We start from the raw sequence: 17,500 nt of genomic DNA on the forward strand, positions 1-17,500 counted from the left end.
ACAGCGAACATGCGGTTACACAACGGTGCTTTTCAGAACGTTGCACAAGTCTGAACACTCGATTACTTCAGAGAACAAACCGGCCCTCATCCCGGCCAATTATCGATCCGCCCGCTTTCCCACAAACTCTGCTACAGATGACGCAAAGTTTAAAAGGGATGTAAGCAAATAAGCGCTTTTAAAAGCTGCACTAGACAACTATTGTGAACGATGATGAATGGCTGTTAGTTGGACTCCAACAACAGTACAAATAATTTAGCCTTTGTTTACCTGCCAACGTGAATCAGAATCAAAGATGTTTGAATGAGGAAGCTTTTGTCCGGCTCAGTCCGGCCGTGCCAAATATCCAGAACATTTCCAGTGGCTGAGATGTGAAACTGACTGGGCGAAATCAAATCTGTTCCACTTTGGCCACTGATGATTTAAGCTAACAGACGTTTGAAACAATCTTAAAATGACTCCCGACTGAAGATCTTGGACTAAAGGGGAGATTAACAACACATACTTTGAAGCAAATGCATGTTCCTCCTCTTTTGGTGATTCCAGAAGAAGAAAAAATCCAAGGAAAAAGGAGGTGTTTCCTGGACAGACACAGGACGCGGTGCTGCAGGAGACTTTGGCCCTCGGACAGGAGTCGCCACAGCCCAAACGGAGGCGACGTGGGCGTAAAGCCGGGCTGGAGACGGAGGAGCGTCCCCAGAAGGTGAGGAGTGAATTTCCTCCGTCATGCAGAGCGACTCCCGGCGTGTTGATGAAATAACTCCGTTTCTACATTTATCACACATCAGTTTACATGAAAGAGAACTTTTGGGATTTAATTTCAACATGTTTGTCACATTTCCTGAATACACACACCAACGATGCATTACACAACAACACAATAAAGAGATGCGAGAGAAAAAATGCTGCGGTCCTCAAAAGCCTTTGGAGCTTTTCGCCCCTGTCGGCCACCGTAGGAACGAGTGCGAGAACCCGCAACTGTCAAGCAATAGAAACACGTCACACTTATATTCCCTCACACCATGAGAAAAGCCAACTTTGTTGATGTGCTCGTCTATTTTAATCCCTGTCGCGTGCATGAAACGCGCGTGTCTGTAGAGGTTGCAGACGCGTCACTTGTGCGTGTAGAGTCTCTGGAAGCGTCTCAAACCCGCAGTGCAGCGTCACGTTTCACGCTTTCTGCAGTCTGACGCGTTTCTATACACGCGCGCAGCCGAGCTCGCGGTCGGACCTTCGCCCTGTCCCGGAAGCATGCGGCGTGCGGGCGGGGGGCACCCTCCTCCTCCTCCGCAGTCCCGCAGCTCTGCGAGAATGACCGAGCAGACGGGTCCCAGACGCGGTCCCCAGTTCGGCATGGAGCGGTTCTGGTGAGCGCATCGGTGGCGGCCACTGCAGCGAGCCCACAGTGAGCTTCTCGGATCAGAACCGCCTTCACCCGCGTGAGTATGCAGCGCTTGGTTCTTTTGGCCGCATAGCCGAGGCTGCGACTGGGATGTTAGGATGTCGCTGGAGGCGCGCGCACGTTGGAAAACGCTGATAGATTCGTGCATTTATTCCTTTTGCACCATCCCCACGCGCCAGAACATCCAGAACAGCTCCTGGATCCAGAACCGCAATGGTGCGTGATGATCACGCAGGCACCCACTGAAGCCCATCAAGTGAAGGAGGGAAAGAATCCAAAGGCCGCGCTAACTTTCGTTCATCCTCGAGCGCTGCCAGTCCCAAGATCACGCTTTTCGCGGTCTTTGCGGTTGCCTGGTAACCGCGTCACAACCGCCTGGTCGCTGCTGCTGGTGGCACCCTAACCCAGGAGGACGTCACGAGTGAAGCACCTCTGTCTAGAACAGCTGGCTCTGCGTCACACTGCAGAGGTGCGAAGACCAAAAATACAGTTGGTTGACGATGGTGCACATAAATAACTCAGCGTGGTCTTCATGACATATTTACTGTAGCGTAACGTGAGCATCTTCAGGCTAGGCTAGCAGTAGCTCAGGCTGCAGGGGACCTTGGGAGGACAGCACGCCTTTAGAGCACCACCCAGGTTCCCTTGAGCAAGGCACCAAACCGCCTGGATGATTCAGGGCTGCGCGATGGTCCAGAGAGCAACGTTCCTCCCGAGATGGTCACGTTTGCGAGGAGTTGAGCCCTTTGGACCCTGTTTACTTGTTTTAAAACCATCTTGTTTTTTAAGCAATAATCCCAAAGAGATGATGATGAAAATGACAGCATGTATGCTCAAATATGTGCCTGTTAGTTGCTAGTATAGCACATATATGCACATATATGCAACATATATATGCACACATATATGCACATATATATGCACACATATATGCACATATATATGCACATATATATGCACATATATATGCACATATATGCACATATATGCACATATATATGCACATATATATGCACATATATGCACTTGTGCAGGTTGTACAGTGCATTTAGAATAAAGGAGGTTGTTTGGATATAACATAACTTGTGATATACTGTACACTGAATGTATAACGAACAGTCTGACCCGTGCTGGAGGCTGGTCAACCGAGTCAGAACCAGTCTGACGCTATTCTTGGGAGTTTCTGTTTCCTCTGGTCGGATCAGAGGAGCTGGTTTTAGCTGAGTCACAGCTAAAATGGAAGAACGCTGACGTTCCAGTCAGCAGCCCTGATGCTCACGCTGCCGAGTCATTGCAGAGCTGGTGCAGAATGGCGACGCCTCACTGTTGCCGTTGGTTACACCCACGGTGAACTGTATTGGGGGGGGTGGTTTACATGTAGCAACATGATGTAGCGGCTATATCATCCCAACCAGAACATATTAAAACGGCAGCAGTCCATATTGTGTCCATACAATCTTCTGCACTAGCTTAAGTGTGTCATGTGTTTGGAGACACTTAGCAGCTGTTGGTCTTGGAGCTTGAGGTTTGACCTCCTGTCAGGACTTTGGGTCAGCACCAGGACACTCTGGGAAAGCTAAAAGCCTTTTTCTGTACATAATTTACTTAACTTTATTAAAATGGGCGAAACGATGCTGTCTGCCAGACAGTCTGGAATCTGTTCTTAAGTCACCTTCTATCAACCTTTTATTTCCTCATCCAGACCATGGAGGAGGAGTCAGGGCCCAAGAAGAACCCTTTAATCCGGGCTTCATCGGAGGAGCGCTCCAGCGATCCCAAATGCTGTTCGTCTCCTGGCGACACGCTGCCCTGGAACCTGCCCAGGCACCACCGCATGAAGCGCTCCAAGTCTGCCTCTGGAGACGTGCTGGATCCAGCCGAGAGGGCCGTCATCCGCATCGCAGGTAGGACGCTGCTGAGGCCCCAGCACAGGGGGGCCGGCAGGTTCTGGTTCCTCTGGTCAGCTGGGCCTCGTCAGAGTTTCTGCAGAGGTTCTGGATGTGAGCAGGGTGCTGAGGACAGATGTTCTCCATCAGTTCTGAGGGCAGATGTTCTCCATCAGTTCTGAGGACAGATGTTCTCCATCAGTTTCTGAGGGCAGATGTTCTCCATCAGTTCTGAGGGCAGATGTTCTCCATCAGTTCTGAGGGCAGATGTTCTCCATCAGTTCTGAGGACAGATGTTCTCCATCAGTTTCTGAGGACAGATGTTCTCCATCAGTTCCACGAATATATATGCGCCGTTCTCCAGCTGTGATTGAGACGGCCAGAAGGGGGCGCTGTAGCGCCCATGTGAGATGTGATCTCAACTCACCCTTCTTCCATCCATCCACCCACCCACCCACCTACCCATCCATCCATCCATCCATCCATCCATCCACCCACCCACCCACCCACCCATCCATCCACCCACCCACCCATCCATCCATCCACCCACCCATCCATCCATCCATCCACCCACCCACCCATCCATCCATCCATCCACCCACCACCCACCCACCCAACCATCCATCCCACCCACCCCCCACCCACCCACCCATCCATCCATCCATCCACCCACCCACCCATCCATCCATCCATCCCCACCCACCCACCCATCCATCCATCCATCCATCCATCCATCCATCCATCCACCCATCCATCCACCCACCCACCCATCCTTGTGAACCGAACCGTATGATCACCCAAGGGATGGAATCTGGTTATCATGCAGAAAAATGGCTTTCTTTCCCACCTCCGAGGAGGGTACCTTCACCACTAATCTCCTCATTTATTAAACAGCACTGGTTGGGGAGATTATCAGGACAAACTACCCCTGACAGCTGCTGCCTGGATGCAGGTCCCGGTCCTCCAGAGCCACGGACAAGCTGAGTCTGTCCTTCCGGGCAGAAAATGCTTCTCCGAGGAATGTGGATCTGAGGTGAAAGCAATGTCTGCATGGTAGGAGAGAGCACCTCTGCTTTAGTGGGGATTTAAGGGCATTTAACTGCCTTTGATTTAGGGAAAGGCGGTCGTGCAATACAACCGCGGAACACTTGGGGGCAGCGTGCTCTGCTGACAGTGAGCACGTTTCCTCTTTACCCTCACTGCCAGTCCTGCTAGGATGTAGCGTTGTGTTTGTGTTTGATTTGAACTGAAAATGAAATGAAATGATCCGAAGGTGCCAGCGCTGCACGGCCAAAGCCCAGCATGGCAACACAGAGCCAGCAGGAGGAATTCCACAGGCGTCCCCTCATCTCACAGATACAATTGTTCCAGCTTCCAACGACTTCCAACAACTGGCAGGTCCAGTTGCACCAGTAGCAGGAGCATTGCTCGGTCTGTGACTGGTGTGTTACTGGGATGAGGCACCCGTGTCCGTCTCTGGGGCGCGTGGGTCTATAACAGGATCAGTGACTCCGTCTCAAGTGGTACCAACTACGCCGGTATGTCACCACTGCTGCTCCTTTAAGAGGGAGGTTCTGATATGTGAAGGGCAATTTCCCAAGTAAAGGAGGGGAGTGGTGGTGCCAGTGGTCCGGAATGAAATCTGGAGCTTTATAGGGGGACACTGTCTCTGAGTGTGGACAAGAAAGAGGGTGGGGACTCAGAGAGCTGTCCAAGTATCCCGGGGTGTGGGGCAGACGTTAGCAGAACGTTCACAGAGAGTGAAGGGTTCCCTGTTCAGTTCAGCCTGAGATAAACCATGTCCATGCCCACGTGTGAGCCGGGTCAGCGCCTGTTGGACGAGCAGGATTACGTGCAAGCTATGAGAACGTCAGAGAGAAGTACAAGGTAAAGACGCCCCTGCTTTACTGTGCACGTGTGCCGTTCTCAGAGGGACGCTTCTAGAATTGCCTCTACCCACCTCAGACACACCCACTCAGTGTGGGAGCCAGAGGAAGCAGCACGTTTGTTCCGGACAGAGACGTCAGGTCCGACATCTCAGGTTGGGAGATGTGGGACAGAGTGGTGAGAACACACACGTTGGCAGCGAGGAGAGCTGGCGGCCGGCGGGGGGGGGGGCGCCGACTCTCTGGGTAAACAGGACTCGCTACAGACCATCTTTAGGACCACAGGTCCACACAGGCCAACACGGGCCAGTCAGAACCTGGAGTCCTCCCTGTTAGCCGCTGTTCCAGCAGAACCTGGAGCAGCTTTGAGCACCACGTCCTCCGTTTCGCTGCGGGGGGACGTGAACCCGATGATGTTGCTCCGCTTCAAGGAGCTTTAAAATAGAAAACCAATCCTGGATCGGAATTATGAGCCCTGTTTCCTCTCCACATGGAGTCTTGCTCAGGAACAACAATCTTACTGTTGGACCTGAACTGTTTCATCCAATCAAACCCCTCGGTTTTCTTCCCACGCGGTTTTGTGCTGGAGTGATCCTGCCGGGTCATCCCAGAATCCTCCTCTAACTTCCTGGTCCTGCCAGGATCTCACCTTGTTTTCCAAGACACTTCCTGACTGTTGTGACGGGGACGCTGAGCTGATTTGTGCAAGTGAACTCGATCCATTTGTCTCCATTCCCCATCCAGGTGATCGAATCAATAGAAATAAAGCAGGATCACTTTTGTTTTCCGGAGGATTCTGGGAGCATCCGTAGCCGTGTTCCACGAGAGCAGCACCCGGAAAAACTCTTCCTCTGGAATCCTCCACCTCATTTTCAGAAAAAAGGCACCGCAGGTGAGAACGTAGCTTCTCATCGCAATGACAGCCAGGTTGCCAGAGGTTGTCAGAGGTTGCCAGAGGTTGTCAGAGGTTGCCAGAGGTTGCCAGAGGTTGCCAGAGGTTGTCAGAGGTTGCCAGAAGTTGCCAGAAGTTGCCAGAGGTTGCCAGAGGTTGTCAGAGGTTGCCAGAAGTTGCCAGAAGTTGCCAGAGGTTGTCAGAGGTTGCCAGAAGTTGCCAGAGGTTGCCAGGTTGCCAGGTTGCCAGAGGTTGCCAGGTTGCCAGAGGTTGCCAGAGGTTGCCACATGTTGCCAGAGGTTGCCAGGTTGTCAGAGGTTGCCAGGTTGCCAGAGGTTGATGCTCCTGTAAACATACAACCAGGAGTTGACGCAGTCCTCAACAAGCTACGTCACAGCTTGTTGCACAACTGGTCATCACAACATGGTCGGCTGTCGGTTTGAGCATTCTGTACCTTGCTCAAGGGTACCGTGGTAGAAAGTGTCTGGGCACCTCCCATCTGGGGGGGGGTTACTTATTTGTGCTTTTATAAGAAAATTCTAGGTTCTTTTCCAAGATGCTCGAAGCAGTGACATGATATTATGTACATGAGTGTGTGTATGTGTGTGTGTGAGTGTGTGTGTGTGTGTGTGTGTATGTGTGTGTGTGTGTGTGTGTGTGTGTGTGTGAGAGTGTGTGTGTGAGAGAGTGTGTGTGTGAGTGTGTGTGTGTGTGAGTGGGTGTATGTGTGTGTGTGTGTGTGTGAGTGTTTAAATAGCACTGGGTTCCTTTCGAGGTCCTGACATCAGCCCTGTGAGTCGCTGCTGCCGTGGAAACGCCCCCCCCCCCCCTTCCCCAGATCAGATTCCTGCAACTTGAGCTCAAACACAAAAATAGAAAGCAGCGTCTGTGTTTGCATACCTGCCGTGCACCTGTACAGTCATGGATCCCTCACGCATCCATGTGATCAGTCGCTGCTGCCCTGAGAAAACTCGATTCAAATGAAGCTGATTTCACATCACTTCTATTTTCAAACGTTCTTCTGTGACAGTGAATTCAAAAGTTGTAAAATATATGAGAGCTCAGAAGGTTTTCAGGTGGAGTAGACGTCTGAGGAAGGGTCCATTTCTTTGTGATACGTCTGAGGAAGGGTCCATTTCTTTGTGGAACGTGAGGAAGGGTCCATTTCTTTGTGGAACGTCTGAGGAAGGGTCCATTTCTTTGTGATACGTCTGAGGAAGGGTCCATTTCTTTGTGATACGTCTGAGGAAGGGTACATTTCTTTGTGATACGTCTGAGGAAGGGTCCATTTCTTTGTGGAACGTCTGAGGAAGGGTCCATTTCTTTGTGGAACGTCTGAGGAAGGGTCCATTTCTTTGTGGAACGTCTGAGGAAGGGTACATTTCTTTGTGATACGTCTGAGGAAGGGTCCATTTCTTTGTGGAACGTCTGAGGAAGGGTACATTTCTTTGTGATACGTCTGAGGAAGGGTCCATTTCTTTGTGATACATCTGAGGAAGGGTCCATTTCTTTGTGATACGTCTGAGGAAGGGTACATTTCTTTCTTTGTGATACGTCTGAGGAAGGGTACATTTCTTTGTGGAACGTCTGAGGAAGGGTCCATTTCTTTGTGATACGTCTGAGGAAGGGTCCATTTCTTTTGTGGAACGTCTGAGGAAGGGTCCATTTCTTTGTGGAACGTCTGAGGAAGGGTCCATTTCTTTGTGGAACGTCTGAGGAAGGGTACATTTCTTTGTGATACGTCTGAGGAAGGGTCCATTTCTTTGTGGAACGTCTGAGGAAGGGTCCATTTCTTTGTGATACGTCTGAGGAAGGGTCCATTTCTTTGTGGAACGTCTGAGGAAGGGTCCATTTCAACTACCAACCTCCCATTTGTTCACATGTGCCACTGAAACATTTGAGCTGCTGAAAACTGGAGACAGAAACAAATCGTGCTAAATGCTGGTATTTCTGCGGCTTATTTTCTCATAAAAACCATAAACACATCAAACTTTAGTTCATTAAACCACAATAGGTCCCAGTTTCCATGACGCTAATATGCTTAATGAAACAGGGAGTCCTGTTTCATTAAAAAAGCCGAGATGTGGGCAGGAATTTGAATCAATCACAGCTTTTGTCAGGTTCAGATTCGTCCACTCAACCACGATCAGACTTTAGTTTGAATAAATTCAGTGTTCTCAGGATCAAATGGAGCAATTTGAAGTCATTGAACACCTAAAACGACTCATAACATGAAGGGAACCTTCACGAGGACGAGTTAGCATTTGTGTAGCTTTAGCCTCTTCCCAAACAGTTTAGAAGAGCTTTGAAAGTTATGTCCTTTGTTATTTCCATCAAATATTATTGAAATATGTTTGTGAAAAGGCACTTTAGCATGTGGGGACTTTGTCAGACAACATGTCAGACTTTTAGCCATATAGGCATAGGTTAATGATGTGTTCATTGACTTTTCTGTGCAGCTTTGCATCTGCACATTGGTTCATTTGCTCATTAATTAATTAATTAATTACAAGCACAATAGAAGCAGCTGTAGGAATCAGCTGTCCCACCTGGACCCAGGTCCTGACCCACAGATCCTGATCTCCCACCTGGACCCAGGTCCTGACCCACAGATCCTGATCTCCCACCTGGACCCAGGTCCTGACCCACAGATCCTGATCTCCTACCTGGACCCAGGTCCTGACCCACAGATCCCAATCTCCCACCTGGACCCAGGTCCTGACCACAGATCCTGATCCCTCACTGGTCTGTGACGGAACAATAGTGTTAACACCTGGTTCTGGCATGCTGCTAAGCCAGATTAATGTCAGGAATGCCCCAGGCAACAGAGTCAGCACGGTTCCAATTTAATCAAAAACAAGAAAAATCTCTGGTTTAGGGGGCCTGTAAACGCTGAGGTCCCTTTCACTGGACCACCGAGGGCGGCGGCTGGCTCTCATCCTGCTTCAGATTGGTTGATCCATCTGTCATATATTAAGATAGTTGATATTTAGGATCGAAATTTAAGATATTGGAACAAATGACAGCGTTAGATATGACAGGAAACATATTTTAAACCTAAAACGATATAAGTGTCCCTTAAATATGACGAACCAAATAAACATTCATCTTAATTGTGGCCGACTACAGAATGAGCATTAGCTCCTCCCCCATCTATTCAGTCCCCTGTAGTCACCATATGGTCATTAGATTAGGATCATTAATTAGTTGAGATAAGCAACAATCATAACACAGACTGTCATAAGAGACTGTCATAACACTAACACTGACTAACCCTAACCTCTAACTGGGTTAGGGTTAGGGTCAGGGTCAGGGTCAGGGTCAGGGTCAGGGTCAGGGTCAGGGTTAGGGTTAGGGTTAGGGTTAGGGTTAGGGTTAGGGTTAGGGTTAGGGAAGATGGCCACCCTCTCCTGGTTAGGGTTAGGGAAGATGGCCGCCCTCTCCTGGTTAGGGTTAGGGTTAGGGTTAGGGATGATGGCCGCCCTCCTCCTGGTTAGTGTTAGGGAAGATGGACACCCTCTCCTGGTTAGGGTTAAGGAAGATGGCTGCCCTCTCCTGGTTAGGGTTAGGGTTAGGGTTAGGGAAGATGGCCGCCCTCTCCTGGTTAGGGTTAGGGTTAGGGAAGATGGCCACCCTCTCCTGGTTAGGGTTAGGGAAGATGACCACCCTCTCCTGGTTAGGGTTAGGGTTAGGGAAGATGGCCATCTTCCCTGGTTAAGGTTAGGGAAGATGGCCACCCTCTCCTGGTTAGGGTTAGGGTTAGGGAAGATGGCCGCCCTCTCCTGGTTGGGGTTAGGGAAGATGGCCGCCCTCTCCTGGTTACGGTTAGGGTTCGGGAAGATGGCCACCCTCTCCTGGTTAGGGTTAGGGTTAGGGTTAGGGAAGATGGCCACCCTCTCCTGGTTAGGGTTAGGGAAGATGGCCGCCCTCTCCTGGTTAGGGTTAGGGTTAGGGAAGATGGCCGCCCTCTCCTGGTTAGGGTTAGGGAAGATGGCCACCCTCTCCTGGTTAGGGTTAGGGTTAGGGAAGATGGCCGCCCTCTCCTGGCTAGGGTTAGGGAAGATGGCCGCCCTCTCCTGGTTAGGGTTAGGGAAGATGGCCGCCCTCTCCTGGTTAGGGTTAGGGAAGATGGCCACCCTCTCCTGGTTAGGGTTAGGGAAGATGGCCGCCCTCTCCTGGTTAGGGTTAGGGAAGATGGCCGCCCTCTCCTGGTTAGGGTTAGGGAAGATGGCCACCCTCTCCTGGTTAGGGTTAGGGAAGATGGCCGCCCTCTCCTGGTTTAGGGTTAGGGAAGATGGCCACCCTCTCCTGGTTAGGGTTAGGGTTAGGGAAGATGGCCGCCCTCTCCTGGTTAGGGTTAGGGAAGATGGCCACCCTCTCTTGGTTAGGGTTAGGGTTAGGGTTAGGGAAGATGGCCGCCCTCTCCTGGTTAGGGTTAGGGTTAGGGAAGATGGCCGCCCTCTCCTGGTTAGGGTTAGGGAAGATGGCCACCCTCCTGGTTAGGGTTAGGAAAGATGGCCACCCTCTCCTGGTTAGGGTTAGGGAAGATGGCCACCCTCTCCTGGTTAGGGTTAGGGAAGATGGCCGCCCTCTCCTGGTTAGGGTTAGGGTTAGGGAAGATGGCCGCCCTCTCCTGGTTAGGGTTAGGGAAGATGGCCACCCTCTCCTGGTTAGGGTTAGGGAAGATGGCCGCCCTCTCCTGGTTAGGGTTAGGGAAGATGGCCACCCTCTCCTGGTTAGGGTTAGGGTTAGGGAAGATGGCCGCCCTCTCCTGGTTAGGGTTAGGGAAGATGGCCACCCTCTCCTGGTTAGGGTTAGGGTTAGGGTTAGGGAAGATGGCCGCCCTCTCCTGGTTAGGGTTAGGGTTAGGGAAGATGGCCGCCCTCTCCTGGTTAGGGTTAGGGAAGATGGCCACCCTCTCCTGGTTAGGGTTAGGGAAGATGGCCGCCCTCTCCTGGTTAGGGTTAGGGAAGATGGCCACCCTCTCCTGGTTAGGGTTAGGGAAGATGGCCACCCTCTCCTGGTTAGGGTTAGGGTTAGGGAAGATGGCCGCCCCTCTCCTGGTTAGGGTTAGGGAAGATGGCTGCCCTCTCCTGGTTAGGGTTAGGGTTAGGGTTAGGGAAGATGGCCGCCCTCTCCTGGTTAGGGTTAGGGTTAGGGAAGATGGCCACCCTCTCCTGGTTAGGGTTAGGGTTAGGGAAGATGGCCACCCTCTCCTGGTTAGGGTTAGGGAAGATGGACACCCTCTCCTGGTTAGGGTTAGGGTTAGGGAAGATGGCCGCCCTCTCCTGGTTAGGGTTAGGGAAGATGGCCACCCTCTCCTGGTTAGGGTTAGGGAAGATGGCCGCCCTCTCCTGGTTAGGGTTAGGGAAGATGGCCACCCTCTCCTGGTTAGGGTTAGGGTTAGGGAAGATGGCCGCCCTCTCCTGGTTAGGGTTAGGGAAGATGGCCACCCTCTCCTGGTTAGGGTTAGGGTTAGGGAAGATGGCCGCCCTCTCCTGGTTAGGGTTAGGGAAGATGGCCACCCTCTCCTGGTTAGGGTTAGGGAAGATGGCCGCCCTCTCCTGGTTAGGGTTAGGGAAGATGGCCACCCTCTCCTGGTTAGGGTTAGGGAAGATGGCCACCCTCTCCTGGTTAGGGTTAGGGTTAGGGAAGATGGCCGCCCTCTCCTGGTTAGGGTTAGGGAAGATGGCCACCCTCTCCTGGTTAGGGTTAGGGTTAGGGAAGATGGCCACCCTCTCCTGGTTAGGGTTAGGGTTAGGGAAGATGGCCGCCCTCTCCTGGTTAGGGTTAGGGAAGATGGCCACCCTCTCCTGGTTAGGGTTAGGGAAGATGGCCACCCTCTCCTGGTTAGGGTTAGGGAAGATGGCCACCCTCTCCTGGTTAGGGTTAGGGAAGAGGGCCGCCCTCTCTGGTTAGGGTTAGGGAAGATGGCCGCCCTCTCCTGGTTAGGGTTAGGGTTAGGGAAGATGGCCACCCTCTCCTGGTTAGGGTTAGGGTTAGGGAAGATGGCCACCCTCTCCTGGTTAGGGTTAGGGTTAGGGAAGATGGCCACCCTCTCCTGGTTAGGGTTAGGGTTAGGGAAGATGGCCACCCTCTCCTGGTTAGGGTTAGGGAAGATGGCCGCCCTCTCCTGGTTAGGGTTAGGGAAGATGGCCGCCCTCTCCTGGTTAGGGTTAAGGTTCATATTCGATGGCCTGCAGTTTAAAGTAAGCCTCATTCATACGCGTCTCGCTTGACCGGCGCCATTTTAGGGGATCCTTACGCGGAGGTGTGCAGCTAATCGATTGGTGGAGCGTTTACCGTAGTGCACCCACCAAAGGCGCACAGCAGATTTTGGAACTTAGTCCACACACAAGGCGCTCCATATTATAAGGCGCACCGTCGATTTTTGAGAAAATCTCAGTGTTTTAGGTGCGCCTTATAGTCGTGAAAATGTAGGTATGTTTTGTCTTCTAATAGTTTGATTCTTTTAATGTGTTATGGTCCAGAAAATAAAAGCATAAATTAGTCATTTATCCGTATTTAAAGATAAAAGGGGCAGATTTTAGCTGAACGTGAAGAGTGTCTGCAGGCCACCCAATAAAATAACAGTGAGTCTAATGTGAAGATCATGTGACCATCACTTCCACTGAGCTGCTGTAGATAATTATGAGGAAGAGATGGAGAGTGATGGTATAAACCTGCACAGTCCTGCATGTCAGTGTGAGAAATGTGCAGCTTCAGCTCCGAACCCATGAGGGAAAGAGCTGCGCCCACTGCAGACATCGGGCAGTGCATCATCCTCCATCACGGAGCTCCCCGAGCTTCATGATTTATGGCTGCAGCTTCACCTTCTGCCTCTCAGAAGGTGCTGCGACTCAGCAATGCAGGTTAGACTGCCGAGTCATGCTTAGAAAAGAGAGGGAGGGAGAGGGAAGGAAGGAAAAGAGAGGGAGAGAGGGGGGGAGGAAAAGAGAGGGAGAGAGGGAGGGGGAGGAAAAGAGAAGGAGGGAGAGGGAAGGAAAAGAGAGGGAGAGAGAGGGAAGGAAAGAGAGGGAGAGAGAGAGAGAGGAAGGAAAAGAGGAGGGAGGAGGAGAGTAGAAACAGAATCACTAGGCTGTGAACTCCAGTGGGAGCATCAGAGCAGAGGGAAGGCAGAGCCAGAAGGGGGAGGCAGAGCCAGAAGGGGGAGGCAGAGCAGCACTCTGCAGTAGTGGAGACGCTCCATCCTCCAGCGCCACGTTCTGCTCCTGAGCCGACCTTGCAGAACCTTGAACATGGATTCTGGACGCTCTATTCAGCACGAGATCAGCTCTCTTAAAGGTACTCCTCTCGCCTTTGTCCTGTTTTTGGTTCCTCGGACCGTCGCGCAGGCTTCCTTCTCACGTGGTTGCAACATGAACAAAAAGTTTATTTCGGAAGGTTTTCCAGGCTTTTGGGCCAATCGGTGGATTTGTGATTCTCGGCCGTGTCGCTTCTTCTGCATGGTTCCACAGAGAAAAGGGCTGAAAAGCTTTTGTTCTGCTTGTTGTGCAGGCGTGTCCAGGGTTGGGGGCGGCGGGTCGGGCACCCATTGTGCCTGAGTCGGTGTGTTTTATGAGTGCGTCTGCTGCAGGAGGCTCCTGCTGCAGAATGCGGCAGGAGGGACGTGTCTGCAGCCCTAAACCTGCAGCAGCAGAGCAGCAGAGCAGCAGAGCAGCAGAGCAGCACTACGACCTACTGGTGCCCTGCCCTCAGGCAGGAGGCAACTAAAGCTGCCTTCCCTGTCAGGTTCATGAACACTGAAAATGCAGAAGAGAGGGAGAGGATTTTAACTTTCATCCAGCCCTCAGTCAGTTATCACATTCCTGTAGTTTGTAGGTTAGAGTTAGGGTTAGGGTTAGGGTTAGGGGTAGGGTTAGAGTTAGGGTTAGAGTTAGGGTTAGGGTTAGGGTTAGAGTTAGGGTTAGGTTAGGTTAGGGTTAGAGTTAGGGTTAGAGTTAGGGTTAGAGTTAGGGTTAGGGTTAGGTTAGGGGTTAGAGTTTAGGGTTAGGGTTTAGAGTTAGAGTTAGGGTTAGGGTAGGGTTAGAGTTAGGGTTAGAGTTAGGGTTAGAGGTTAGGGTTAGGGTTAGGTTAGGGGTTAGAGTTAGGGTTAGGGTTAGGGTTAGGAGGGTTAGAGTTAGGGTTAGAGTTAGGTTGATGGGTTAGAGTTAGGGTTAGGGTTAGATTTAGGGTTGGGTTAGAGTTAGGGTTAGGTTAGGGGTTAGAGTTAGGGTTAGGGTTAGAGTTAGGGTGAGGGTTTAGGGTTAGAGTTAGGGTTAGAGTTAGGTTGATGGGTTAGAGGTAGGGTTAGGGTTAGGGTTAGATTTAGGGTTGGGTTAGAGTTAGGGTTTAGGGTTAGAGTTAGGGTTAGGGTTAGGAGGGTTAGAGTTAGGGTTAGAGTTAGGGTTAGTGTTAGGGTTAGGTTAGGTTGATGGGGTTAGGGTTAGAGTTAGGGTTAGAGTTTAGGGTTAGGGTTAGGGTTAGGTTAGGGGTTAGAGTTAGGGTTAAGGGTTAGGGTAGGAGGGTTAGAGTTAGGGTTAGAGTTAGGTTGATGGGTTAGAGTTAGGGTTAGGGTTAGAGTTAGGGTGGGTAGAGTTAGGGTTAGGTTAGGGGTTAGAGTTAGGGTTAGGGGTTAGAGTTTAGGGTTAGGTTAGGGTTAGAGTTAGGGTTAGAGTTAGGTTGATGGGTTAGAGTTAGGGTTAGGGTTAGGGTTAGATTTAGGGTTGGGTTAGAGTTAGGGTTAGGGGTTAGAGTTTAGGGTTAGGGTTAGGAGGGTTAGAGTTAGGGTTAGAGGTAGGGTTAGGTTAGTGTTAGGGTTAGGTTAGGTTGATGGGTTAGGGTTAGAGTTAGGGTTAGGGTTGGGTTAGAGTTAGGGGTTAGTGTTAGGGTTAGGTTAGGGTTAGGGTTGGGTTGTGGGTTGGGTTGGGTTAGAGTTTAGGGTTAGAGTTAGAGTTAGAGTTAGGGTTAGGGTAGGGTTAGAGTTAGGGTTAGAGTTAGGGTTAGAGGTTAGGGGTTAGGGTTAGGTTAGGGGTTAGAGTTAGGGTTAGGGTAGGGTTAGAGTTAGGGTTAGGATTAGAGTTAGGGTTAGAGTTAGGGTTAGGGTAGGGTTTGTGTTAGGGTTAGGTTAGGTTGATGGGTTAGGGTTAGAGTTAGGGTTAGAGTTAGGGTTAGGGTTAGGGTTGGGTTAGAGTTGGGGTTAGTGTTAGGGTTAGGTTAGGGTTAGGGTTGGGTTGGGTTGGGTTAGAGTTAGGGTTAGAGTTAGGGGTTAGAGTTAGGGTTAGGGTAGGGTTAGAGTTAGGGTTAGAGTTAGGGTTAGGGTTAGGTTAGGGGTTAGAGTGGTTAGGGTTAGGGGGTTAGGGTTAGGGTTAGGAGGGTTAGAGTTAGGGTTAGAGTTAGGGTTAGGGTAGGGTTAGAGTTAGGGTTAGAGTTAGAGTTAGGGTTAGAGTTAGGGTTAGGGTTAGGGTTAGAGTTAGGGTTAGAGTTAGAGTTAGGGTTAGAGTTAGGGTTAGGGTAGGGTCAGAGTTAGGGTTAGAGTTAGGGTTAGGGTTAGGGTTAGAGTTAGAGTTAGAGTTAGGGTTAGAGTTAGAGTTAGAGTTAGAGTTAGGGTTAGAGTTAGGGTTAGGGTAGGGTTAGAGTTAGGGTTAGGGTTAGAGTTAGAGTTAGGGTTAGGGTTAGGGTTAGGGTTAGAGTTAGGGTTAGTTAGGTTAGGGTTAGGTTAGGGTAGGGTTAGAGTTAGGGTTAGGGTTAGGGTTAGAGTTAGGGTTAGGGTAGGATTAGAGTTAGAGTTAGGGTTAGAGTTAGAGTTAGAGTTAGAGTTAGGGTTAGAGTTAGGGTTAGGGTAGGGTTAGGGTTAGGGTTTTAGGGTAGGGTTTAGTAGAGTTAGGGTTATAGGTTAGAGTTAGAGTTAGGTTGGTTAGGGTCTAGAGTTGAGTTAGGGTTAGGGTTAGAGTTAGAGGTTAGAGTTAGGGTAGGGTAGAGTTTAGGAGTTAGAGTTAGGGTTCGGGTTGCGTTAGGGGTTAGAGTTAGGGTTTAGGGTATTTGGTGAGGGTTAGGGTCGAGGTAGGGTTAGAGTTTTTAGGTTTAGAGTGAGGGTTCGGGTTCGAGTTAGGGTTAGAGTTAGGGGTTAGAGTTCGAGGTTTAAGGGTTTTAGCGTTAGGGTTTTAGAGTTCGGTAGAGTTTAGGGTTAGTAGTTAGGGTTAGGTTAGAGTTAGGTAGGGTTAGGTTAGGGTTAGAGTTTAGGTAGGGTAGGTTTTAGAGTTAGGGTTTAGGGTTAGGGTTTCGGGTTAGAGTTTAGAGTTAGGGTTTAGGATTAGAGTTATGGTTAGGTTAGGGTTAGGGTTAGAGTTAGGGTTTAGGATTAGAGTGTAGGTTAGAGTTAGGGTTTAGAGTTAGGGTTAGGGAGTTAGGAGTTTTAGAGTTAGGGTTATTAGTTAGGGGTAGGGTAGGGTTAGAGTTAGGGTTAGAGTTAGGGTTTAAGGGTTAGGGTTAGGGTTAGAGTTAGGGTTAGGGTAGAGTTAGGGTTAGGGTTAGGGTTAGGGTTAAGGTTAGGTTGATGGTAGTTGCAGCCTGATCACCAGTTAACCATCTTTAGGAATCTGCATCATCATTCATGTATTCTGTTGACAACTTGGAAAAAGTCTGTTTTTAACCACAAAAGGGTTTTGACCAGAACTTGGGGGATCATCCAGACTTCTGAGACGTGAGCAGTGGTTTCCAGTTTGAACTGGATGGATGTACAGCGCATGAACTTGCACGTTGGCTCTAAATTCCCTGTGGCTCATTGACAAGCATGTGGTGGTCTGGACACCAGCCGGTGGAGCCAGACTGGACCAGAACCAGCAGGTTCATTTAGAAATGGAAGAATTATTCAAAACATTTTTCATTTAAAAAGGATCCATCCTGTTTCTGTAATTTGTTTAGGTTCAGAACTATTAAATCACACCAACCATACTGGTCGTTTCATACTGGTCGTTTCATACTGGAAAGTGGAAATATTAGATTTACCACAGATTTACTAACCCTAACCCTAACCCTAACCCTAACCTGTAGCACTGGTGCACCGGCGACCCGTAGGACTGGTGCACCGGCGACCCGTAGCACTGGTGCACCGGCGACCCGTAGCACTGGTGCACCGGCGACCCGTAGGACTGGTGCACCGGCGACCCGTAGCACTGGTGCACCGGCGACCCGTAGGACTGGTTGCACCGGCGACCCGTAGCACTGGTGCACCGGCGACCCGTAGCACTGGTGCACCGGCGACCCGTAGCACTGGTGCACCGGCTGGAACAAAGTTTGACTGTATAAACTTGAAATGTGTGTGTGACAGACAGCTGTTTCTTGCATGATGCCTCCAGTCCGTCAGTATTTCTTGCCCACAAATGAGGGGCTCATATATCAGTGTCAGAGTTGGCAGCGCACACACACACACACG

The 17,500-nt window shown here is 50.4% G+C and overlaps 3 protein-coding genes across 3 annotated transcripts in view; 2 read left to right on the forward strand and 1 right to left on the reverse strand.

Moving 5' to 3' along the window:
• trhrb (thyrotropin-releasing hormone receptor b) overlaps positions 1-90 on the reverse strand; it is a 2,725-nt gene extending 2,635 nt beyond the window's left edge. The window contains exon 1 of the mRNA XM_011616988.2: positions 20-90. Coding sequence (XP_011615290.2) covers positions 20-90 — 71 coding nt within the window. The remainder of the gene's footprint in view (positions 1-19) is intronic.
• A 59-nt stretch (positions 91-149) lies between these two features.
• The window catches only part of LOC115251631 (microtubule-actin cross-linking factor 1-like), a 19,199-nt gene continuing 1,848 nt past the window's right edge, over positions 150-17,500 (forward strand). The window contains exons 1-2 of the mRNA XM_029844528.1: positions 150-1,439; positions 3,105-3,306. Coding sequence (XP_029700388.1) covers positions 3,108-3,306 — 199 coding nt within the window. The 5' untranslated portion in view covers positions 150-1,439; positions 3,105-3,107. The remainder of the gene's footprint in view (positions 1,440-3,104; positions 3,307-17,500) is intronic.
• The window catches only part of LOC101078501 (plectin), a 48,474-nt gene continuing 44,165 nt past the window's right edge, over positions 13,192-17,500 (forward strand). The window contains exon 1 of the mRNA XM_029844522.1: positions 13,192-13,371. Within this exon, the coding sequence (XP_029700382.1) occupies positions 13,326-13,371 (46 nt within the window). The 5' untranslated portion in view covers positions 13,192-13,325. The remainder of the gene's footprint in view (positions 13,372-17,500) is intronic.

The sequence above is a fragment of the Takifugu rubripes genome, chromosome 12, assembly GCF_901000725.2.
Source record: "Takifugu rubripes chromosome 12, fTakRub1.2, whole genome shotgun sequence".
Lineage (NCBI taxonomy): Eukaryota > Metazoa > Chordata > Actinopteri > Tetraodontiformes > Tetraodontidae > Takifugu > Takifugu rubripes.